The sequence below is a fragment of the Tinamus guttatus genome, unplaced genomic scaffold, assembly GCF_059628265.1.
Source record: "Tinamus guttatus ecotype Peru unplaced genomic scaffold, ASM5962826v1 Tinamus_guttatus_pri_ptg000060l, whole genome shotgun sequence".
NCBI classification, from domain to species: Eukaryota; Metazoa; Chordata; class Aves; order Tinamiformes; family Tinamidae; genus Tinamus; species Tinamus guttatus.
In genome coordinates, this window is record NW_028288594.1 from 9,174,097 (window position 1) to 9,199,742 (window position 25,646).

At 43.3% G+C, this 25,646-nt stretch overlaps 1 protein-coding gene across 3 annotated transcripts in view; it reads left to right on the forward strand.

The window, feature by feature from the left end:
* Window positions 1-1,533: 1,533 nt before the first annotated feature.
* SLC15A2 (solute carrier family 15 member 2) overlaps window positions 1,534-25,646 on the forward strand; it is a 44,249-nt gene continuing 20,136 nt past the window's right edge. For 2 of the 3 annotated variants that reach the window (XM_010218547.2, XM_088519585.1), the window contains exons 1-13: window positions 1,655-1,792; window positions 4,718-4,805; window positions 5,636-5,777; window positions 7,641-7,733; window positions 8,841-8,940; window positions 13,584-13,674; window positions 15,903-15,980; window positions 18,736-18,818; window positions 20,047-20,133; window positions 20,451-20,540; window positions 20,913-20,957; window positions 23,195-23,227; window positions 24,343-24,431. In XM_010218547.2, the coding sequence (XP_010216849.2) occupies window positions 1,661-1,792; window positions 4,718-4,805; window positions 5,636-5,777; window positions 7,641-7,733; window positions 8,841-8,940; window positions 13,584-13,674; window positions 15,903-15,980; window positions 18,736-18,818; window positions 20,047-20,133; window positions 20,451-20,540; window positions 20,913-20,957; window positions 23,195-23,227; window positions 24,343-24,431 (1,151 nt within the window). In that variant the 5' untranslated portion in view covers window positions 1,655-1,660. Of the gene's footprint in view, window positions 1,793-4,717; window positions 4,806-5,635; window positions 5,778-7,640; window positions 7,734-8,840; window positions 8,941-13,583; window positions 13,675-15,902; window positions 15,981-18,735; window positions 18,819-20,046; window positions 20,134-20,450; window positions 20,541-20,912; window positions 20,958-23,194; window positions 23,228-24,342; window positions 24,432-25,646 lie in introns of all 3 variants that reach the window. The other variant, XM_088519586.1, reaches the window with a different exon arrangement.

Genomic DNA, 25,646 nt, shown 5'->3' on the forward strand with positions numbered 1-25,646 from the left:
AGTTATCTTCAGAAATGCCACCTTATTTTCATTTGTGGTACAATTCCTTCCTGATTTCCAGCCCAGCCACAGAAATCACTTTCTAGCAAGCCTTGTTCAGAATTCATTTGTGTCTGAGCTGCTTGTAGATTTATTCTCCTTAACTTGTTCTCGCTGTTTGCCATGAGTTACCATTTATTACCAGCCATTTGAATCCCTTTGTGCTTCCTGTCTGGGTATGTCTTCTGGTGGCCAACGACCTAACCATCTCTGCAGTGTATTTGATTAGTAGTATGCTAATCCCTCTGACTGATATGTTTTTTATGTACTGGCAGTAAGTAAATCTTTAGCTGATATGAAACATGGGGCTGTGTACATAAAGGTAGCTGCAGGATGCTGAAAGTATTAATCGCCTTAATATGTGCCAGAGCACGTGAGGGAGTGTGGAGAGCAATTCTGCTTCCTCTGGGCATTCTGCAACATCACAAGTCCTTATCCAAGTGTTGCCGTGGTCCTGTTAGCAATAACTGAAGCCAACTTAAACTGTGATGTGAGCAAAGGCCTCTTCCATAGAATTTCAGGTGCAGACCTGGTGCCTACGATGCCTAAGCACCGGCAGCGACTCAGTACTGGAGCTAGTGCTGAGTTTATAGTCTCTTGTACCAACTGCATACTGTGGGCATGGTCTTTACCTTTGCTAAGAAGAGAAGTGAGAAATATTTGGTAACCTTCTCTGGACTTCTTTCAGCCTTTTTTCAGCCTTCTAAAAGCTGAATAAAAGGGGGAAACAACCTGCCCTGCAAATACTGCAGAGCCACAGCCCCCAGGGTGGTTACTGGGAAAGTTGTGGATTTTGCTCCCTTATTGTGCCTGGTGCTGAACGGATTACTGGTAAAGAGCTCCTCTACCTCCCGGGGAAGGGCAGGGGGAGGAGGGACAGCAGGGGGACTGCAGGGAGCTGCATCCTCCTTGTAGCTGCACTAAGAATCCCAGGGCTCCCAGGACAGAGGAGAAGAGACCCTTTGGATGTAGGGTGAGGACGCAGCGGTTGCTCAGATGCTGGCTGAGCGCTCTGGATGAAGCCGTGCTCTGGGAAAAGGCAAGGTCACGCTGGGAGCTTGGTGTGGGAGCGTATTTTGGGTCACTTCACTCCTGAGATAGGAAACGATTTAACTCAGCGCAGGCGTCTGTGCCGCCCTGATGTGTGAGGGCTTGGCGTGATGAGCGTCTCGGTGCTGACAACTCAGGCTGGGAGTGTGGTTTGCAGTGGAGGGAGATTCTGGCAGTCCCTGCAGAATAAACCCGTCGCTGCTGTACAGGGTGGGAGATGCACGCTTTGCTCCTGAATCTGCAGGCTTCAGAGGTGTCTGGGACCCAGGGTTTTTATTCAGCTCGCATCTGTTCAGTGTGCAGCTCTGTGCAGAGCTGATGCACGTAGGATAGCTGGGGACATGCCAAGCAAACAGCAGGGCCATGCCACAAAGTACTGGCAGCCCCATCCTTGAGTGATTTAGACTGCACTCCCTTGCTCTTGAACTCTGCAGTCGCCTTTCATGGTAGCACCTCCCTCCCCCTTCTGCCCTGGCACAGCAATGTGCTCAATTAGGGTTAACTCAAACTGAATCAAACTTCATGCCTGAGGTTGGAAATCTTCCCAGTCAACTCACCACGGCCACATAGCATGGTGGGAGACAAGGCGAGAGGGGAGATGAACGCTTTTCAGAGAAATGAATCCAAGGAAACTTTGTTCACTTTTATTTCTGCAGGAGATGATCCCCCCAAAGGAGATTTTCCTGTTCAGAAAAAATCCCCGGTGAGTGTTACAGCTGGTTTCCTTTGCTTTGCTTTCTGCTCAGCTTGCTCTAAACATTGCAAGATCTTTCTGTTCCTTCCTCTGCTGTGCTCTGGCTAGAGACAAACACCCTTTTTTGCAGAGGGGTGGAATAAGCATTAACAACTCAAGGCAAAAATCCCTCCATTAACCTGATTAAGTTAAGAAAGGGCAGCTTAAAGGGGAAAAAATGAGCTGTCCGAGTCTTTAGGGGAAAAAACGGTTTTGATTGCTGCCTTTTTCCGGAGTGCCCCTTTCCTTGTGGGACAGCTTCTCTGAAGCCAAGGGGGATGTTGTATGTGGGAGGGAGGGAGTTGGCCTGTCTGCTTAGTTTGATCAGACCCACCAGGGAAGGGTCTCCAGATGCTGCTAAGCCGAGGAAAGGACAGGAATTGAGGAAGAGCCACTGACACGTGTGTACCAGAGCCCTCCCGTAGTGCCAGAGACTCAGGTTTAAATCTTTGGCTGGAATTTAAAGACAGATTGAAAGCCAAATTCATCTGAATGTTTCTTGATTTGTGGCTTTGATGCTTGTGCAGATTTTTCAGGCTAATTCTCATTGAGTGGTTGACCCCTAAACATTGTACAGTGCCTGAACGCTGGGGAGAAAAGGGCCTGTTTTTTATGTGCTCTGCCTTGCAGGACAATACTGTGATACTTTTTCTTATTGCCCTCAGTCAGTTACGGCATTAGCAAGTCCAATATTTAGCTCACGGTTTTAAGTACTGTGCAGGCACTAACTCTAAGGTAACCAGAGCTCCTGTGAAGTACATGAATTTAGTCCTGTTTTCATAGAAAGTATTGCTTCTTTCCCTTTTCCTGTGTGATAGCAGGTAGATGATAACCAAATCAGAGAATCGTTTTGCAGCTAGCCAACAAGGAGAGGTGAAAGCAAACATCTGCAGCTGGCACTTTGAATGACCTTTCTTCTTTTCAAAGACACAGACTGTCAACTTCCACAGTATCTTTAAGAGCTGCATAATCCTGCAGATCCTGGGCCCTCAGTGATAGCTAAGCCCAGCAGAGTACCTGTGTGCTCGTGCATCCAGGCTCAGCCTCTTTGCTTTTGCTGGGGCTCTCTGCTGAGCAAGGTCCTCCTCTGTGAAAGCGAGCGGACTGCACCGGGCTGGCCTCATGGATGAAAGCTGCCCGCTTTTGGATGCCCAGCCAGGCCACAGGCAGGTCAGTGATACCCTCAAGAGAATACATGAATGTTTCTGCATATGCTGGTGCCAAATGGAAGAATTCCTGCCGTAAATTCCTTACTGTGCGCCATGTTAGGAAGCAGTGGCTCAAGGTGCTGACTCACGCGTGGGCACGGTTACTGGGAAGAGCTGCTGCCTCCAGCTTTCCTTCCCTAGCTGGCTCCTGCTCTTCCACTGAGGGTGTCCATCCCAGAGAAAGGATGGCTGGAATGTGGCACCACGGAGCTTTCTGTAACCGCAGGTCACAACCTGACATGGGACACCCTGAACTGCTGCAGCTGAATCCCCCAAGGCTTGTGTGTCAGAGTGCAGAGACCTGGCCCTGTGGGTTTGAACATTACACTCTGCATCTCAGCTAAATGTTATTAAATATCACAGGTATAATAGCAAGGTCTGTGAAAGTGAGGAATAAAAACATAGCTGTTGCAGTTTTTTACTTCCACAATCAAAAATACCTCCAAATACACCCAGGAAACACAATACATCTCTTACATCTTTTTTTTTTTTTAGCTCAATTACCAAGAACTTGTTGGAGAAGAAGATTCTGTGTCTGTTTGTGCACTTACAGCTTGTGTATGCCACCATTTTGAGGCTGGTCTAAAGGCAGGAAGCCCTAGTGCAGTTTCCAAGGAATGCCACCCTGTGCTATAGGGCATGATGGTTTCAGAGTAAATAATAAAGAGGATAATTGCATATTAACCCAAGCAAAGCAAGAACGTCAAGGGTTGCTTAATAAAAAGGCATCTCATACATACTGAAATATGCTTTGGAAAAAGAACAAAAATATTTGTTTTTAGAAATGTTGGGTTAAATTATGGAAGGGTCTTTTGGGCTTTTGTTTTCTTTGTGGACAGCCAATCTCTTCTCTTTCATGGTTCTTGTGTATTCTCGGGCAAGACAACAGTGCTAAGCTAAAATCCTGTAACCTTGAGGCCATTCCTTTGGAGATCCAAATAAGTTCAGATATCTTGATGGTGGAATAAACCTGAATGAACACGTCTATTTTGGTATCTGCATTTAGGACTCTGGGAAGAAATACAATAATTCATTATTTCTGACACCAGGAGCAGAAATGTATGTGAAGAGTTCATCAGACTTTTTTTTTACACAGATTTAAGTAGGATTCATTCATACAGTGGCCAGTCTCGAAGATGTTTGATGGGCCCCATCCATGTTTTGTTTTGGTTTTGATTAATAAGGGGAATTATCCGAAGCTGTGACAATGTTCTTGGAATAAGAGAGGAGGGACGTAACTTGGAATGGGGTGAAGCACAACCAGGGCCAGTGCTCTGCCTCAGGGAGCTGTGATGCATTTTGGAGCAATTGAGTTCCAGAGATTGAGGGCAATTATCCTAGGGGAAGAAGCAGATTCAGGTGCAGCAGGGAGCAGTACCCTGGACTCTATGATCTGCTGAGGTAAGGTCTTGTACTAGGAGAAGCAGCAGTCACAAGGCAGCAGGCAGTAGATTTACGTCCAAAGTGCAGAAGAAAGGCATCTGAAGGCATTTTTGCATCTCAGTGGGTTTTCACATTGCGACAGAGAGGCTACAATGACCAAAAAAAAAACAGGCAGAGAGGTAGTTAGGGAGCTGTGGGCTGCTGGGATTTGACCGGGGCTCATTTCTGCTGCTGGGGCATTGGAGTATATGTTGCTAGGTGAAGGCTTTCATAAAACTGATATATTCTGGTTTGTTTCTTACAGAAACTCTGTGGCTCCAACTACCCCCTGAGCATCGCTTTCATTGTGGTGAACGAGTTCTGTGAGCGCTTCTCCTACTATGGCATGAGAGGTATGTGCCCCGTGTCTGGGAAGTGACTTCTATCCCTGGGTTTCTGTGCACGCTGGTCTGGTGTCCCAGGGTTGTGCTATGTGCGAGTTCATTGTTTTTCAAAGGCCTTTGTTAAATTGGTATTTTTGGGATGCAGGCACGAACAATGTGCCCTAACATTGAGACTAGCCCTACTTTGGGCAGAAGTTTGAATTAGACACCTACAAATGCCCCTTATTTATTTATTTATTTATTTATGATTTCGTGTCTTGAATCTCATTTTCCTGTGCCTGATGTCTTTCATAGCTGCATGAAATCATTGCATCTGAAAACTGAATCATACAGGCCTGTAACTTGTAAATAGAAAATATGCATAAGCAAAGCTACAGGTTAGGGTAAGATAAGCTAGCAGACATCTTTTCCAGCTATGTATAAGTGTATATGGCTGATATCCTATATCTCACAGAATCACTGAATGGTTGAGGTTGGAAGAGTCCTCTAGAGATCTAGTCCAACCCCTCTGCACAAGCAGGGACACCCAGCGCACATGGCACAGCGTGGCATCCAGACGGATTTGGAAAATCTCTAGAGAAGGAGACTCCACAACCTCTCTGGGCAGCCTGTTCCAGGCCTCTGACACCCTCACAGTAAAGAAGTTCTTCCTCATATGGAGATGGAACTTCCTGTATTTCATTTTGTACCCATTACCTCTTGTCTCATTTGAAATTTTTCTGTGTCAGGATACTGGGGTCAGGTCTGAAAGCACAGATCTTTCCACAGCAGTGCCTATAGCTGCTAGACAAGTCAGATGTATGTTAATTATCTGATGTGGTTTGCTTGTTTTCTTTTAGCTGTTCTGACACTGTATTTCGTCAGCTTCTTCCACTGGGATGAGAATCTCTCCACCTCTGTGTACCATGCCTTTTCTGCTCTCTGTTATTTCACGCCTGTCATTGGAGCCATCATGGCAGACTCATGGATGGGGAAATACAAGTAAGTAAGGACGACTCTACACCGTGCTGTCTTCACGAGGCCGGTGCTAAGTGGGCTCCTTGTTCTCAAACTGGCTCCTTTAGCTCAGGGTCTAGCAAAGACACACCTTCTAAAGTCAGCTCCTCTCTGTTAATGAACAACAGTTTTGTTTGCTCATGCTATTCTGAGCTCCTCTTTCATCCAGGAATTGATGTGGGACAACATAATTTGTATAAAGTGTCACGAGCACACCTTTTCTCTACACTTCTTTCCTTACATGCCTTTAAGGTGAAGTGTAGGGTCATTGCAGAAGAAATCAGATGTAAGCAATCAAAACCCTTGGCTTGCCAAGATCTGCTGCTGAAACAGATTCAAAGAAGGTGAGGAAAAGTATAATCTTCTGGATCTAGCAGTTTCAGGTGAAGATGGCACTAAGCCCACTTGGTTTTTCCCTGCATAGGGTTTGTGTGAGTACATTCTTTTTTACCCTGAGGAAAGTCAGCTGGGTTCACTCAAATCATCTCCCTCAGCACATAACCAGGTATATTCTTCCTGATTGTATTTGAGGTTTCTCCCTTACACTAGTAAATTGTGGGTTCATCATCTGCCACAAAGAATCATGGTGAGCACCTGGATAGAGGACTGCTCTTGGCCCTGTCTATTCACTGCCTGAGGAGTCTTGCTATCTGAGTGAGGAAGTGCAGCTGAACCTGTCTCCCTAGAAATAAACACATCTGGCAACATGACTCTCCACATGAAAAACCAAACCAGAAAACCTCTCTCCCACAGGAAGTTCTGAGGGATTACTTATGTTTTTTCCCTTTTGCTTCATACTCAATTTCAGTCATTCTCCTGTCCTTGTAAATGAAAAATTACATGTTTTTTTTTTTAAATTATTCAAGGTCCTGTAGCCGTGTTTATTGCGATTTGAGAATATCTGATCTTGCAGCATGGTGATGTGAGATGATAAATTTGCATGCTCACTTCTGTGCATTATGCATCAAAAAGAATTCCCTTAGAAGTTGTCCCTCCAGCTTTGTGGGTGGCAGCTTTTGCTGGAGTAGCTGGGACTTGCTAATATTAAGCACAGGATAACAGATTAGCAGGGTTTTTAGGAGTGCTCCCTTGTGGCTCTGAATTAGCTGTTCCAGCCAAGACTTGGATGCATTCAGGGCTGCTTTTGTACTTAATAGTACATAGAGCTCATTTTAGAGCATCCAGTGCCTCCATTCTAAGAAGTCCCTCCATTTCCTCTGTGTGTGTCTGTGCTGCTCCTAAATACATAGGTATGTGATAATCCTGAAGATGATAAGGAATTGAGTACATTCAAGGGCTTCTTTTCTCCTCCACCAAGATGAGGGGACAAACAGATAAGCTCAATAATAATTCAAAGGTACTTGACATCTGAAATGGTCTCGAAACAGGGGATCCGCGCTCCTAATCTGAATGTGTTGGTCAGTGGGTTGAGTGTGGGCCTCAGTCCTTATAGATACCTTACAAACTAAGGATTTATTTAGGCACATGCTAGAAAATGCCAGTTATTAGTAATCTGAAAACGAAGTTGGATGTGAATAGAACCCTTCTATTCGCAGCCTTCCATGCATGATGGGCTGGATCATTGTTAGTTTGCTCTGCCTAGCAGACGAAGGCAGGGGCTATCCCTCCTTCTTCTTAATCTGAACCTATTTGCCTATCTCTTTCTTCCAGTATGTTCAGTGCTGACACAAAAGAATTATAGCTGCATGCAGTATCAGGTGTGCGGACAAAGCTGTTCCTTGTGCATCTGCCAAGTAGACCTGCAGTATCAGGAAACACAGGCACACTCTGTTTTCAGATCCTACATCACCCAGCACCTTCAGTCACTGCTGTTTGCTCTCCTCACAGGACGATCATCTACCTCTCCATTGTGTATGTCGTTGGCCATCTGATAAAGTCAGTCGGTGCCATTCCATCCCTAGGGAACGAGGTCGTTCATGTGTAAGTAGCTGTTGAAGCTGCAATGCAGTTGTGATGGTAGTTGGTTTTCCCTGTTCTGTCAGTTGTTTCATCACCGTCGGGTGAGCAGTTTGGGGGTTGCTTTTATCAGGGAAGGGCTTGGGATATTTGGGTAAGAGTGGAAGAAGGAAATTGGAAGCTAGAGTATGAATGCAGCAGGAAACTACCACAAAGACTTTGAACCCTTTGAGAAAGGGACATCTGATTGTCCCTCTCTGCTACATCATGTCACTGGAGTTTGGTCTTCCCTATCCAGCTGCCTGTACCAGGTTCCTTCATCCTGCTCTTCCCTCAAAATCCACCTTTGTTTCTTCCCTGGCAGTGCTACCCACCTCAGCACCTCTGTGCATGGGAGGACAAAAAAGCCTGTAGAAGGTACAACATGATCCATAACAGAGGAATGATTCATCTTACCTCTAGGCTACTACCCTTCTTGCCTTCTAGATTCATGATACCATTGTCGGGTTTAGTTCCCCAGCTGGCATCTCTGAAACCACCAAACTGTTTTGGCTTAGGTGGCCACAGTTCTGAAAATGTGAATACTGAGGCAGGAGCGCCTCTCATTTGCAGAACAGCTTCCTGATATCCCAGATTTGGCCAGTCTGACTTGACACTCCTGTTCCCTACAGAAATTATTTTTAAGGCCTGGAACGTGATTTTGAGGAGCACTTGGAGGTATAAAGCACCCAAAAATTATGCTAATCCAAGCACTCTGGAAATCCTATAGGCAGTCTCTTTTTTTCTTTCTCTTTTCCCCATTTTGATCTCTGCAGGCTTTTGTTTTCATATGAATCAAAAATACAAAAATAATCCCCAAAATAATCCCCCAAATGAATACAAAAATACAAAAAATAAGAGGTGTTTGATCTGTGTTGTCTGATAGGACCTCAGAGCAGCAAAAAGCTGAGAAAAACTGTTTTATTAATTGACTGGTATCAAATTGTTTTTCATGCTTAGCTTGGCTCTCATCATTGCCTGTGTGCAAAAGGCAGTTCTGATACTGAGAAATCATGGCTGAATGACACGAAATATGCTCTCCTAAGTACTGTAAAGGTTCTGCAATGGTGATATTTTTGTTCTTGCATGAAGGGTCCTGTCTATGACTGGTCTGTTTTTGATCGCCCTTGGAACAGGAGGTATCAAGCCCTGTGTCTCTGCATTTGGTGGGGACCAGTTTGAAGAAGAACATGTAAGATTTCTTTTCTTTCCTAAAATCTGAAGAGTCCGGTTATTTTGTGAGGATATTTGTGATCAAATATTGTAATAGAATAAGAAAAAAAGCATAGATAGAGTGCTTCGTAGGATGGTTTTTATGAGACTTAAGCGAATCAGGATGGCTCAGGAAGGGAAATGACAAGACAGATATTACATTAGGGTAGATATGTCGTAATTTCATTAAATAATCTAAATGCAAATTGGACGTTGGAGTGTTTGGAAAATGCTGTACAACATTAAACATGGAAACATGGAAAGGTAACTACTTCAGAGCCAGTTTAATAGAGGTGATAATGCACTGCAATGCAATATAGTGAATGAAAGATGAAATTTTATTGTCATTTGCTGTACTTTCTTGGGAAGCTTCCCTCAAAACAGTGAGTAGTAATAATCTGTATCTTAAATGTTGTTCAGATAAAACTATAGGAAATTCTAGCATTTCGAATGTAGTTCCAGTACCAAATGCAGCCAAAGGTTGAAATATGTTGTTTTCACAGAATAGTTTTGAAGAATTGCGGTTTGCACTTGGCTATTTATTTATTTATTTAAGTTAAGCTTTTTTTGGAGTGCATCCACTGAATTGTAGTCCAGGTGTTTCATGTCCTCATTCTCCATCATAAACACTTGGCCCACATCTGACTTTCATGTCTTGTAAGATGCCAAACTCAGAGCTCCCCTTGTGCAACACAGGGATGAGGTGGTGCTTGAAGGAGCGAAGAGGGCCAGGAGGTACTACTGCAGCTCAGACAAGGAAATACTTTAAAATTGACTTGAAATTAGATGGCTTGATTTATGTTAATCTAATACATATATAAAAATTCCATTTTTCTCAATGAATAATATTCAAATCAACTTCTGTGCAACTTCTGTACATGACACAGGTCTTCAAATATGTAAGAGGCCACTACAAGGAAGGCAATAATTGTTCCAGTCTGTCGTGAGTAGGTTTAATTCAAGAAGAATTATTTAGGATGAACAGTAGACTTTCCAATAGTAATTCCAGAGAAATCCTATACTAGACTGAGACTGTTTGAAGTCTCCAACAGTGGAGGTATTGAAGGACTAATGGTCCAGCAGGGTTGTTTGTAGCTTGGACAAGGGATGGCCTCTGGGAATAGGAGCGAGGTGTTGTCTTTTGCAATGCTCCAGTCAGCATTTAGAAAGTGAATAAAATAGACTAGAATCTTGTTTCAAAATTTGGAAATTTGTGGTTTTTGCACCTGAGCTCTGTGATACTGAAGCCATGCAGCTGGCAACTAAGATATCCTAAGCAGAAACCAAGCAGGGATGTTTGACAGCCGCTCGCTCTGAGCAGCCCCAGGTGCAGGAATGTCCAGCCTGTGCATCAGAGGATGCTGCAGCAGCAGGAGCAGGATCAGCTGGTGGTCCCAGCCTCCTTGGCTGGCGCAGCCCTCAGTTCAGTGCTGCTCTGCACTCCAGGAACGTGCCCTGTGTGTGGAAGCACCAGTAGCTGTCCCAAAAGGATTGCCACAGGTGTTAGAGCAGCCCTTTCAGAAGTACTGTTTTTGTGAATACTAATGATTAATAATGTTTATCCAACATCTTTCAATTAACAGCTAATTACAATATGATAATATGTACTACTTATCTTCTGAGTGTTTTGCAGACTTCAGCTAATGAATCTCAGCACCCCAGTCAGGCACATAAGTGTTATTATCCCAGCCATGCCACCATATCTGAATTACCTGCGGTTCTCTACCCATTCTTCTGTGTTCAAACTGCACTTCTCCAACAAACTTACCAAATGCTAAAGCTCAAATATTTACCTGTATGCTGCCTTCATGAGAAATTAATTTAGGAAAAGAAAATTGCTAACAGACTTCTGAGGAAGACAGTGTTCTACTCCATTCAATCTTTACAGAGTTGAAAACTTTTATTTTACCATTTGGAATTGACTTACTGTTTGAAAATTACTGACTTTACCTCTCAAGAAAAAAAAATACCATGTGCTAGGAAATTTAAGCTTTCAAAATGGTAATGAGAAGACAATGATTTTTAAAGAATGAAATGTTTAGGGCCAACCAAAATTTTTCTTCCCTTCAGAGTTGTTTGAGGGGAAGTCATTATGTTTTTCATATCTCGTCCTACTCGAAGTGGAAAAAGTTACTATAATCCCAATTAAAAGAAGAATTTATTTCTTCTTGAGTTTTCAGGATACTAATGAACTTCATCTAAATCATTAAGTGCACAGGCTTACTTGTTCCACCTGGAAATGAGAGATGTGGTAGTACTGAAAAAAAATATATAAATATATAAAAAGACTTAATATAATTTTAATATATAAATATAAAATACAATATGTTACATATTAAAATTTATATAGTGTGTATATGTGTACATATCCATATAAAAAAAATAAAACTGGTTCTGCATATTCCCACATAGAGACGAATTTAGATTTTGAGCTAAATGAACACCACAGTGTGTTTTTCTTTAAAATGCTTTATGGATGTAATATCCTTGGAGCTGCTGCTTTGAGAACAGCACTACTGCAAACAGTGATGGAGACCACTGGTTCAGCAGGAGGTCAGATAGGGAAAATGGATTTATCTGCAGGAGATTTCTAAGCATCTTTGTCTATAGGATTAGTAGTTCAGGCTAAAAATGCCTGAACAGAGTAATATTTGCAATATGTTATAGAAATTCACAGGCTGCTGTGCATATTAATTAAGGACCAAAGCTGCTTTCAAACAATGTGATATGGTTTTTAAGGTACTCAATAGCTCTTTTTCTTTGTTTCTTTATTTTCCTGTTGCCATGGAGATCAGGATTATCCTGTATGGTACCTTTTCTCAAATTAGCTAATCCAAATCATGTTATTAATGTATGCCTGCTCCAAAGATTAAGAAAGCAACCAGGGAATTCTTTTTTTTTTTTTTTTTTTTCCCTTCCTTCAATCAGTGCAACTTGCAAGCAGCTGGGTCGTTACTTTTGTACTCACTTCTGCTTCTCTGACCATTTTTTCCCATAACTGAAATCCGTAAATATGTGAAACAAGATGCCCCAAATTCTTTATATATCACTGTCCTCTTATTTTACCAACCTGTTGCTTTTGGTAACTGTTGCTCTAGACTTCCTCATGCCCAGAGCTGTGTTCTTGAATCCTTGTCTGCTTATGGAAATGTGAAGTTGTTCAGATAGACAGGACTGTAGATATGGCATGGGAATGGGGCTAGGAGAGAGCAGGGTTGAGACCACCTTGACACCACCTCTAGCAAGTCATGGCAGTGCCACACCAGGACTGGGGGGTTTGCTGAGGTGTTTCTTTAGATTTCTTTATTATGTTGGTCATAGAACTATACTTTATTCTACTATTATTAGCTCAGTGTGGCAATGGAAAATACAGGTAATCCAAAAGATCAGCATGCTCAGAAAAGGAGTTTTGAAGATAATAAAGACACAGTGCTGTTTGCTATTAACCATGGGAGCAAGCCACCAGGTTAACTTATAAAATAAAGGCTTACTAGTACTTTAATCCAGGATAAATAATTTATAAGTAATATATGGATTAGTTTGTCTGGGGATGAAGGTTTGAAACATTTGTAATGGCCCAGAGCCCAGGTTGACAGGTCTTCATTGCTCTGCTGGGGCCCGACAGAAGAGCCCTCGCCCAGCACAGGGACGGTCAGTGGTGGCAGCGATGGTGATGGGAGCTCTCGGAGGTCTCACCCTCCCTGTCCCAGGACCCACGTCACAAGGGGCATAGGAAAAGCCCTTCCAGTGAGCTCCTTCTTGTCTTTCTTCCCTTGTAGTCATGCTCTGCTGACTAAGAGGCTTCTTGCCATAGCAGGTAGCAGCATATGTGTGTGTCCCAAATAAATCCTGTAAACAAGGAGAGCTGTCTGTAGAGCACCCTCATACATTGCTCCTGCTAAGAGGACCAGACTTCGCATAGAAGTCCTTGATTCTTTTCAAACTATGAATTATGCAGGAGGAAATCAGTTCAGCAGAGATCCTTTGTCTTTATCAATTGTAATTTGTTACAGCATTGGTTGAATTCTCAACTCTTTCTCTAAGAGTTAATCCCTCCATCATGCCCTTGATTGGCCCTGATAGAATTAATTTACCCTATTATTTTGAGATTGGCTGGTCTCATCTTGGTAATCTCTCACCTGACAAATCTTTCTCATGTTTACTGTCCTCTCTCATCTATGCCACCAGTACCAACTTCTCACAGTGTACAGGTTTCTTTTTCTGCACTGGAGGAGAGAAGGGGAAAAAGGAGCTTAGACATGGAAACAAATGATGGGCTTGTCAAGCTGCGCCAAATCGGATTGAATTAGGTGACAGAGGATCTGAATCATGCTACTTGTTCTGAATAAGTAAATGCTTTTCCCCCTTCCAATTCCACAGCATTCTCAAAGCAGTGACTTTTCCTCTGAAATGCTGAAAAGCCCCGAAGCGCTTCTCAAGTAACGTGAGCAGATTTGTGTGAGCATTTACCATCACCTGAACGCCAGCTTGTTTGCTTAACATTTTATGCACTGCGTGTCAATATTTACCCAGCCTTCCTAACAAGAGAATTGATACTGTTCAATTTGCAAGCCCAACACTGTGCATTAGCCGTGACATTGATATTGTCTTCTCTTGTTTTAGACATCGGAGAGAAGCAAGTTTTTTTCCGTCTTCTATTTGTCCATTAATGCTGGAAGTCTGATCTCCACGTTTGTTACTCCTGTATTGAGAGGTCAGTGTTGATTTAGAATAAATTATAATTTAGCTGCCCTCTGACTACTGTGCTGTGCATAGTTAGGCTCTTATGACAACTGAATGACAGAAACTACATTATTTCTGGAGTGCCCAGTGTGTTGCATTTACGCCTTGTTAATCCTGTGTAGCAGCATAACAGATTCGTGGGTATACCAGCATATGAGGTGCACAAACCACATTCCCAGCCGTATTTCAAAGCTCACTTGAATTGTAGAATTAAAAATGAAGAGTCCTGTGTACTCTAAATCTCCTCCCGGCCAGCACAAGGTTGTTCCTTGGTCTTGCCTGCAGGTAACCTCTGCAGGGGGGCCGATTCCTGCTCTTCTGAGCAGGCGTTCAGGCTGAATGCACTTAGCAGGGCTTGTTTCCGAGTCCTGCTCTTTCCAGGATGCTGCTGACTGCCACAGGGCTCTGTTTTGCACCCAGGTTTGTCTGCTTGGCTCCAGTTGCAAGTCCGCAGCCCTGAGGAGCAAGCCCAGGAGACAAAAGCCTAGGCCTGTGCCCCACTTAGAGCCTGCTTTGCATTCTGACCACTTGCACAGACCCTTTTAGTCCCTAGCTTTGCTGCACTCGCTTCATTGTACTGCAGCACCACAAGCCAAGGAGACTGGCACACTTTAAATACAGACCTGTGGACAGGAGGAGGGCAGCGGCCTGTAGGCAAAGGGGACAGGGACAAGGTAGCTTTCATGCTCAGCAACATTTTTTTTTTCATTCCTTCTGAAGGCCACTAGGAAGTTTGCTCTGTTCAGCATGGCCGTTTTAACAGGCTGTTCATTTCACATGGCAGTGGGCAATTGTACTTCTCTTGCCTTTATGCCAAAGCACCCAGGCAAAGACAACCTCTCTCTCTCTTGCTCTTCCTTTTACCAATGTCCTCATGTCCTCATGTCCATATTCTGCTGAGAAGGGGCTGTTGCTAAATGTAATTCATGGGTGGATGAAAATCTGGTCCCATTTGGACATCAAAGTCTGTGCCAATGCAGCGTGACGATAAACTAGTTGCAACATGGAAATGGGGTGAAGTGGATGTGAAGAGAGAAAGATTTCTGCAAAGTATGAAAGCTTTTTTTGGAAGAACAAGAAATGCAGTTCATAGACATTTGGCAGAAATGTGGAATATATATCTTTTAGCTGTTAGAAATCCAACAGTTTTAGTTCACATTGCACATCAAAAGTTCAGTGTGTCCATAACATTTTGCCGCCAGCTTTGGGTTTGTATTTCAGCTAACTCACTGAAAATGGGCAAATGAAAGCTATGCATGCACACAGCTACACGACTGACCGTGACTGCCCAGGGACAACAAATAGTAAAAACTAAAGTTTCATGAGTTGGTTTCCTGTTAACCATGTGGGCTTATTTTAGCTGTATTTATTTGCTTTTGCTCCATTGCCAATGCATTAGTTTGTAATCACTGGCACACAGACACAGATTTCACTGCTGAATTGCTTTTTGCAACTCTTCTAAATTCACATAGTGTGAGAACTGAGCTGGGCCAAGAAACACAGGGTTTCAGAGCACGCACAGTTAACCGTAGAGCTCAGATCAATCAAAGGCACAGTCTAAAATCCTGGCTTCCTGGTTGCTCACAATATCATAAGATCTGATGTCTGGGGAAGACTAGCTCTAGTGAGGTTGGAAAGGTGCAGAGAAAGACAACTGAGGAAATTGGAGCATTAAGTCTAATGCTGCACTCCCTCTTACCCTAGAGTAGGGAAACTGGCCTCATCTTGGCCACTATAAGCTGATATGAAAACAGATTCAGTATTTTACCTCAATAATTCATGCAGCTGGCACAAATAGTGCAGAAATACTGCATTGATATTTAGATTTAGTCAAGTCCACAGTGATCCCAGATTTTTATTTAACGAGGTAGGAAGGCTGGGGTTTTGTTTTTTTCTTTCTTGTGCATTTATGGTTCCCATCATTTCTTCTACCTATTCGTCTGCTCTTCCCCTCTTCCCGCTACCAGTCTCATCGATATCCCATTATCAGCTGCTGCTGCTGGCACATACCAACCCGGCCTCCAAATTGTCTCCATCAAGGGAGGACAACTGTTTCAAGGAGATTCAATTCACAGCGTCAAGCACCAGCAAAGAAGATTTAAAACCAGTGGAAGTGACTGATTAGGGGAAGTAAATCTAAGGTCCAGGTAACATAAGTCTGACCGTAATGGGCTGCTTTTATTTCTGCCTCCTTTTTAGGGGATGTGAAATGCTTTGGAGAGGATTGTTACGCACTGGCTTTTGGTGTCCCAGCAGCACTGATGGTGTTAGCCCTTGGTAAGTGGAAACTATAGCGCTTGGAATAGTAGTCATCCATTTGGGAGTGCATGGGGAGATAAGGAGATGCACAAATTCACCAGCTCTGTATGGAGAGTGTGGATGTGAAACTCGGGGTTTCAAGGTCATTGAATAATGGCAATATTTTAGAACTACTGACTTAGAGTAACCAATTGCCACCCTGGCTAACGTGTTTCTCCAGCACAGGTGGTAATGTTAATCTTGTCTCCTCAAGTCTCTGATCTGCTTCCACTGTAGTCAAAGTCTGGTGTTGTAATAAGATAATTCAGGACAACAAAGAAATCCTTCTAGTGCATTTAGGATATGGCCATCCTGCAGTCCTATATCATGGCATTGGTAAGGGAGTTTTCTGGTGTTTTGTGATACTTTTCCTGTGCTACAGAACAAGGGGGAGGCATCAAAATTATTCTCCTAATATTTTGCAGCTTTGCCTGTGAACAGGTTTGGCCTTTGAGCTGCAATCTGAGCTGTCCCTGAAGTCCCGCAATTTACAGGACTCCACATGCTCTTTGTAGCTTGAAACCATCCTTAATGCCTCAGATGTTTCCTTCCGATTTTTTTGCCACACACAAATCCCAAAAGAGAAAGCTGAAAGAGACGTTGCTTTATTCTGAGCTGTCCCAGTTCGCTTGGCTCAAGTCGTACTCACAGCTACAGTGACAGCTTATTATTATGTTACAGGAATGAGCCTTTATTACCCAAGTATCAAGTGGCAACCACAGTCACTGTATTTCCTAAGGTGGCGTCTTAAAGTACTGTTTCTCCTTCAACCCCTATCAAACACCTTGTAGTTTCCATATTCCTGTTATTCCTTGGTAGCCAATACAGAGGACACCCCGTTAGCCTCAGTTTTACTAAAGCGACTGAGGGGAGCAGCCCCCTTATTACACTGCATTTGGGAGGGTTTAACACAGCATGGCCTGAGTTCTTATTCAACTTCTTAGCTTAACTGAGAGACCAAGCAATTGGGTGATTTCACTCATAGTACCTGCAATTTGAAAAGTTGTTCCCCCACAGAATGTAAATGTTGCCTTTTGCTCTCAGACTTCCCTGAGAGAGAAGGATCAGGACCCAGCAGAAATGCAATTGACTCATAGCTAATGTTGCAGGAATTATTTTAAAAAAAGTGTTTGGTCATGAGCATGGGAAGCTTCTCATTTCTGATGTGGTTTGTTCATATCAGTTTAAGACAGACAGGCTCTTCCTGCACCGTTGTGTGATGAATGTTTCCAGTGAGGTAGCTGTTGCCCAGGGTAAAATGGACATGTAAATATTGCAGTTTCAGTGTGGGCATCAATCGAAATGTGTTTTCAGCTGGTGTCCTGCTGCCAGATTCCACATTCTGCCTGGCAGAGCAGCTTCGTGTTCTTTTGTGACATGTTAAAATGCCCTTGGAAATGATTTCTTTGACTATGTGAGCAGCATGCAGAACTGCAGAAAAATACCCTTCCCATCCTGACCGCCGTCCCTGTGATGCTGGAAAACGAGGATAGGTCTGGAAGCAGAATGGAAGTTTTACAGAGCAAGATTTCCGGGGTTTCTTCAGTTTCTGACAGTTGGATGAGGATTGATACTGTCAAATCTCAAATACCAAAGCTGGTGCTAGAACATCAGTTCTTACTGAAGTCAGTGGCATCCCCAGAGGATATTTCAAGACAGCTCATGGGTTGCCATTTGGAGGCACCAACTGCTCTACATGGAGACGCTAGAAATTACGTGGTGCAGTTATGCACTCCGATTTTGTACAAGGATCTTTGAGGGATTCACCAAAACAGACTTCAGCAGCCACTCTGATAGTTTTGCAAGTTAAAATTGGACACCAAGGGTCATCTTTGTAGTAGGAGAAGAGAAATGATGAATCCTCTCCAGTCACCTGCGTTAGGTCAGAAATGTCTACTGCTCCTCGTTGGCTGTGGGCTGACACTGGACACCTGGATTAGCTTAAAGTGCTGGGGTTGGGCCTGATAGAGCCCAATCTCAGGTTCTGTGGAACTTCTTGATGTTAATGTCTCTGTAATTGAAATGCAGGCAAAGGCTCTCAAAAAGCAGGACAAAATGTCTGTAATTAGATAGCTCCATCCATGACAGAGCTTTGAAGGCTTCCTCTAGTGCTCTCTGTGCTTTGAGGGAGAGAAACAAGACAAAACAGTATCTTAAAATTTACATTCCTTTATAGAAGCCAAAAAAGGTAATTTCTGTTAATGCCAGTGTGTGATGCAATGACCTTTGTGAACTAGATTGATAGTGCCCGCCGAAATATATGTGAGATGCAAATATGCAGAGTCCAGGTTGGATCTGGATTCCTTCTCACATAGTGCAATGATTCAGAATTGGTTTCCAACACTGATACAATACATTAGATGCAGCAATTAAACATAGATTATTCAATAATTTAAGGCTATAAAAATCAGAAATGAGAGGATTTTCAAAACATTAATTCCCAGTGCAAATCAGATGTGGAGATGCCCCTTCTTTCAGAGCAGATCATGAGAAGATGACAGTGACTACCTGAGGATCCCACAGTCTCTTGCAGAATGTTGCATTTTACTCCATCTGAAGGCATTAATTGGAATCCTATATGTTTATTCTGCCTGAAGAAAGAACAAGCTTGTAAGCCCCAGGGGAGAGGATTTGTGTTGAATACAGGGTGGGTGTGGGTGGTCCTCCACAGGAACCAGTACCCAATTAAGCCCGTAGTCACATGAATTCCCATTTGGATTATAATATTTTTCAGTTGTGTTCATTGCTGGAAGTGGACTGTACAGAAAAACACCACCACAAGGGAACGTCTTACTTGAAGTGTGCAAATGCATTGGAGTAAGTGCGTGCCGTTCCCTTCCTTTTCATGCATGACTCTGAGGCTGCAGGTCAGAAAGGTGAATTTGAAGTTAGAATTCTTCTCTGTGTTGCTCCTGGGTATCTTGCTGATGAGCTGTGAGAAATAAGGAACACATGTAGCACTTAGTTTGTCCTTCCTTCAGTATTTTGAATGTTTTTTTTTTACTTTTTGAATTGTTCTGCTGATGTGAGCAGAACCACTACTTGGGGGCTGCTGCTGATAACTGAACTGACAGGAAAATTCAGAAACTGACAAGAGTATTAGAAATATGGTTCAGATCCTTTTTTCAGTTGAATAACTTACTGAAGTTTATCAGTTCAGGAGACAGTAATAGTATGCATTCCCATTAAGCACATTCAGCATGTTAATGTAAATGAAAGAGACACCTGCTGAAGTCACATTATAGCCTTATCAATTATCTTTCATAGTGTGTGAGCTGAATACAGCATTTGAAAAAATACCCTCTCAGCGTTAGGTGGGTAATAACATTTCGAGGAAGCTGCTGCAAACAGCAGATGTTTACTCTTTGACTATGTCAATGCTAGTGACAGGCTGAGGTTTTACTTTTCTTGATGCTTGTGTGAGGCAGCCGCTCTTTTTGCCAGGGTCTGTTCAATGTCTGGAGTGCACAGCACAAGCAAACCGGTTACATATGTGGTGTCACTTGATTTCTCCTGCAGTGAGAAACCAACATGAAAGATGGTGTAGGATTGAGTGAGACATGGTCCACAGCAGGTATATACAAAGAAAGACCTATAGAACATGAAAGAAATGTGAATTCTGAATTTGATTTTGCTGGGGCTAATGAGGCATTTCTTCCCTAGCACAGTGGTCAATCCAAAAGGCACCTTTCAGAAAATAAAAGAAGATTTTTCAAAGCTTTATCATGTGGCAAACTTTAAATTAAGCAAGAAACAGTCTTTGGGGGGCAATGTTAGGTCTGTCTTTGAAAGACAAGCACATGAGGTAGTTCTTTCCCATATTTACTCAACCAATGTCACAGAAATTGGATGGTCATAAAGGGTCCAATCCTGCCCATACAGATATCATCAGTGTCCAGCAAAACCCCCACAATTATTTGGAACTACTTAGGCCTGGGGACTGGGTGGGCAGACTTGATTTGGGAGTGCGATGGCCTCTGAAAGGCAAAGAAAATAGTTAAATTAGGTGGCACACATGCAGGAGTTATTTGTTTTTCCTCCCTAGTTTGCTATCAAAAACCGGCTGAAAAACCGCTCCCATGAGATTCCGAAGAGGGATCACTGGCTCGACTGGGCATCAGAAAAATACTCAGTAAGTAATACCTTGCCTGACAAGTGCTTAGTGGAAGGGGGAAGGAGGGCAGAAGACATAAAACTGGCCTTCCCACATGGCAGGCCATTTCTCAGATACACTTTGCCTCTCCATTCCCACATCTGTACTCTCCTGACCCTTAATGGACAATTTAGGTGGTGCATTGAAATGCTGAAATGCAAATATGTCTGGTATCACGAATACGTGCAATGAAAAATTGCCCTGTGACTCTCCAAAAAGAAATAGGAGCTCTCCTGCTTTGTAGCTTCATGTTGTTATTGGTTCTTCAACCCCATCTTGCCTTTTTCCCTTTGTAGAAAAAACTGATCACTGAGGTTAAAATGGTGACACGTGTTCTCTTCCTGTTCATACCACTGCCGATGTTCTGGGCCCTGTTTGATCAACAGGTACAGTACAGTGCACCATGGGCTGTGCTTCCAGGCAGGGCTAGCACCCACTGTGCCAGGCTCACCCAATTCTCCTGACACCACAGTGTCTTGGGGACACAGAGCTGTACACTTCAACCAAGCATCCACAGGCTTGTTGAGACAGTACCTACCATCACTGCTGGTCCTGCCTTCCCAGTCCTGCTTGGTTTCTGGTATGGGAGGTTGAGGAGAAAATGTGTGCCAGGTCCTCTGACAGGAGATAAAGGCATTAAAGAGAAGGGAAGAGGGAAGGGGAAATAAGACCTCCAGTATGGTTGTCATCTTTGTCCCCAGGTTTTCTAGACCCATAGCACGTCCTAAACTGTTCACAGATGTCTGTTTTCTTCTCAGGGATCCAGGTGGACTTTGCAAGCCACAAAGATGAATGCAGATTTTGTAAGTACTTAATATCACCAGGGATGATAAAACTAGTAACATCACTGCTCTTATTTTTTAAAAGGAGACTTGCAATACTAAGAGCTTCTACTTAATGAGCCTGTATGAGTCGCACTTCTGGTGATTAGAAGAGAAAAGCTCTAGGTGGCCATATGCAGTTCATCACAGCACATCTTGGCAAGGAATGAGGACTGGGAAGCCATCAACAGCCTGCAAAGTTGGGAGTGCTTAAGCATTGGCAACTAGTCACTCTATGACCTTGAGTGAGCTACTTATCAGCTCAGGTAGGGTTTCCAGCCTGCTACCCCCACCGAAGACAGGGAAGTCAGAGGAAGTTCACGCAGCCGTTACGAGGTGCAATTAGAGCTGTTGTAGCTGTGTGCTTCTGCTGCAGCATAGCTGGTGCTACATTAATGAAGCCTCCAGCAGTCGGCAGGAATCCTGTGTAAAGACTTGAGATGTGGTGGGGATTAATTAGTTAGTAGCCATAAAGTACTTCAAAGATGTGAGTAGCAAATGGTACAAGATGAAGTGACAGATAAATGTGGATGAGCTGTCTGCCTAAAGGTTTCTCCAAACAGGGCCTGTTTCCAGACGTATGTGTTTTAATTGGCCATCTGGGTCTTACCTGTGGATGCTCATGCCACTCTTTAGGGTTATAAATGCCTGTTTTACACTTTAAATCCCCCAGTGTGAGCCCTTCTATGTTACTCCCATTAGATGTTGGACTCTCAGCATGTGATACTCATTAAGATTAATTAATTCAAATGAGGCATGAAAAAGATTACACCTTGAGTCATATTTTATCCACCTCATAAAGAAAAAAACGATGGAAGTTCATGTAGTCTTTGTGATGTATATCTAGAAACTTTGTTGTGTGCTGTTGTGCTAGCATGCATTTAGTGATCTATTAACAAAGCATTTAAGAATTACCAGAAGTTGCTTATTAAACTCTCCATGGTGGAGAAGGAAACTGTTTTGTTTCGGTCATATCAGCTTGAATGGATTTTTGGCATGTGTTTCAGTCTGATTCCCTTTCTACAATCATTGGGAATTTCCCTAATCCAGGAAGGTCAGAATTAAGTGTAACATTAAGGTGATTCTTCCATTAGACTTACTGAGGTTTATGTTTGCAAAATTCCCCTTTCTTTCCTTTTCCAGCTGAAGTGCTCAGCGGGAGTGGCCAGTTAACAATTAATGATTTAGGGTGAGACAGGAGGTTTGCAGGCTTCTTGCCTAATGCTGTGTTTGTACAGTGTGCACAAAGTGGCACAAGGAGAGGGAATTTGCCTCATCTTTTTAATTGTGAGGCTTCTTTGCTGTGCCCTATGCTTTCTGCTCCTCCAGGAGGCCGCGGCTGGCAGAGACAGACAGCAATTTTATATTCAGCTCAGGACAAGCCTGCCAGAGAGGAGACAAACCCCCACAGTGCTTTCTCAGAAAGATGTTACCTCCTTCCTATTTTTCCTCCTTTCTCCTAATCCTAATTTAAAATGAAAAGCACTGTTTGCAGTTCAGGCAAGTACCAGACTCCTCCTGGAGACAGTTGACCTTGTCTCTTTTGTTGAGCTGGGATTCCCCCATCCATCCCCATTGACCTTGCCTGGTCATGGAGCTAAGCACACCAGCATGAGGATGAGGCAGCCCGTATGGGTTCAAGAACTGTTGGATTAATCTGAGAAGTGGAATAGGTGACCAAAATCCAAAGCTTATTTTGGTGCCTGTGGATGGAAGAAAGGAGGAAAGAGGTGTTTTCAACAGCCCACTGACACAGGGCAGTGTTTTGCTATCCTTTTGAGGTTTGGCAGCCAAATGTCAACACACCTTAGAAGGTTCTGAAGTTTGAGAGCAGTCACCTGGACTCTTCTTATGGTAGAAGCAGAGAGGGAAGAACATCTAAATGCACATCCTGGCTTGGACTCCAATGTGGCTATTCCTATTCACCTAGTTCAGGGGAGATCCAACTTGAAAGAGGGGTCTTAGTATCTGTGATAGGCTGTGTCCCAGCTGCCATGCATCAAGAGCTTCCTTCTGCAAAATGATTCCCATCACACACTGTCCTTAGACAACAAGGGTCGAGAACACAATATCAGCTACTAAAGCCAACACAAAGCATCTGAAGAAACCGTTTCTGCTGCTAAGGCCTTTACTGTGGGCTGTTTGCTTATCTGCCATCAACCATATACACTGTTATTTTATGATGTTTATGAATCATTTGGCTTGTCTTTTTGTTTCAGGGGATATATGTCCTTCAGCCTGACCAAATGCAGGTAAAAGATACTGTAGGGTAGGAAATAACTCTTAGAATATTTTTCCCTCTCTTTCTTGTTTTTTTTTTTTTTTGTGGATCCAATGTCCTTTCTTGGCTATTTTTGAAGGTCAGGGCAGTGCTCCCTCTGACTCATGTGGACTCTGTGCTATCTTTTACTAGCTGTTGCACAGACTTAGCTGTGGGGATTCAGAAGTCCCTATGGATGTCCTAACATAGAACTTGAATCCTGTGGTTTAATGAAGAGGTGCAGGGGGATATAAACTGCATCTCCTTGGACCAGAAGCAGAACTGGGCCACCAAGTTTCAGATTAGGACATGCCACCACAACAGGGCTTCAAACAATACCGGTGTCTGGAATGAACAAATTGCATCTCCTTTTAATAGATCCCTGTGCTGAGGTGAGCGTTGTACCTTCATCCCTTCCTGCAGGGCAGGTAAAACCTTGAAGTCTCCAAGACTGTAATGTTGTCACAGTTGATTACATTTTTTATTCTGAATGGTTCTGGAGAAATTAGAAGCTGTTCAGTTCCCTGACATCTTCTTCAAAACTGAGACTGAATAACCCTGTCTGCTTGTTTTCCCCAAGTCACTCTTGCATTTTTCTTGCTCTCCCACTGTTGGCTGGCAGGCAGGTTCTGCCCTCCTGGGAGAAATGCAGTTCCTACGGGATTCCCAAGCCATGTGGAAGAACCGGAGCCTGGCAGTTTCACAAAATAGTGCCTGTTCCTCTGAGAGCTTACTGGAGTCCCGAGATGTTTCTGTTGTTGCTGATTTGTTGTTGGGTCCCACTGCAGCACTGGAGTTCACTAACCTCTTGTCCATGGCTTTTGTACTCTTTAAAAACAATGCCAGAGTTTTCTCTTCAGGGAAATTGGGTCAGTGATGCTTGCTTACCTCTTAGAGTGGAGACATGAAAGAATGTATTTGTGCCTATGGAATCTAAATAGGAGAAACCGTCAAAGTGCAAACTATGATTATATTTTTTAAGGAGGTTTTAAAGCTTTTGTTCATGTCCTCTCTGTAATGGAATTATTTCTGGAGGAGAGTGCTTTATGAACTTAATTACCGAAAGTTGCCTTCTAGTCACTAAACTCCCATGGTTTTGTGTTGCAGTTCTTAAATCCACTCCTTATTCTTGTCTTCATCCCGATTTTTGACTTTGGGCTCTACCCACTTATAAACATGTGCAAGTTTAATTTCACGTAAGTACTTTGGCAACCAGCAGATGCCTTGGTTCTAATTCTTTAGCAGCAAGTTTGCAGAAGACTAGTTTTTAAGGAGAGAAATCAGAAATGCCCACTCATTCTATCCAGTACTTGCATCTGTTGCAGCTTATTTGGCAGTATCTCCATCTTCCATAGGCCCTGGAAGTTCCAGGAGAAAATTTAATGATGTTGGACTCTGCTCTCATCTAAAGGGAAATGAATCAGGAGTCCCCAGGTCTTGATCTCCTTGCCAGCAAATTTTCCTTGAGAGACAACATAAATAGACCTCTCTAATTTGATCACCACAATCTCTACCTGAGGTAATTCTCTCCCTGCAACTCCACATGGTGCCAAATTCACTTTCCCACTTGAGCTGCATGCAGTCTTTTGAGAGCAGATGTCACGTTAGGATCAGAAATAGTGGATGCTTAAGGAAACTTACAATTTGGCTCAAGCATTTTATCCCAAGTCTACATTAGCAGGTAGTGCAGTATAATATGAACAGATCTGTGGGGCAGAACATTTGGTGCTGGGGCCCAGTTTACACATTTGGGATTTTTTACCTCAGGCTAACTGCAGCCTGGCTCTGCAGATTGATGACCTCTCAGCAATGGCAGTATGTGACATGCTACTTGTAGAGTGTGTCTGCCACTGTAATTCCAGCTGAAATGAACCCGGGTTTGTGTGCCCTGACAGCACCCTTCAATGTGAACAGAAATGTGGAAAGTGGGGATGACTGGGAGATGGGTTGCAAAGGCCTGATCCAAAGTAAATTGCTACGTAGACAAAAAACACATAAAATGAGGATTGAAGGAGCCTCAGCAACCATCCATTCAATGTGCTCATCCTCTGCTATTATGCTGAATTATTTGTGCCTGTAGATGTGTGAAGAAGGTTATTGTCTTACCCTGTGATGGTACTCTTCGGAGGACATATATCAGAAACTGGGCTCTTCCAGAGACCAAGACTGAGCTCCATCTTGGGAGAAGACTTTCTGCCTAGACTAGCTCACACAGCAGCACCAAATTCGTGCACTGATCAGGGACTGAACCGCATGCCATTTCTGTCCCCAGGATGCTGTACATTAACAGGCTCCTACCCATTTTTGCCACAGGAGTGATTGTGGAAACACAGTAGTTTGCAGGGTTATAGCCTACAAGGCAGCAAAATTTTGGACTACAAAATTCCAGTGTGGAATCAGGCTCAAAACCA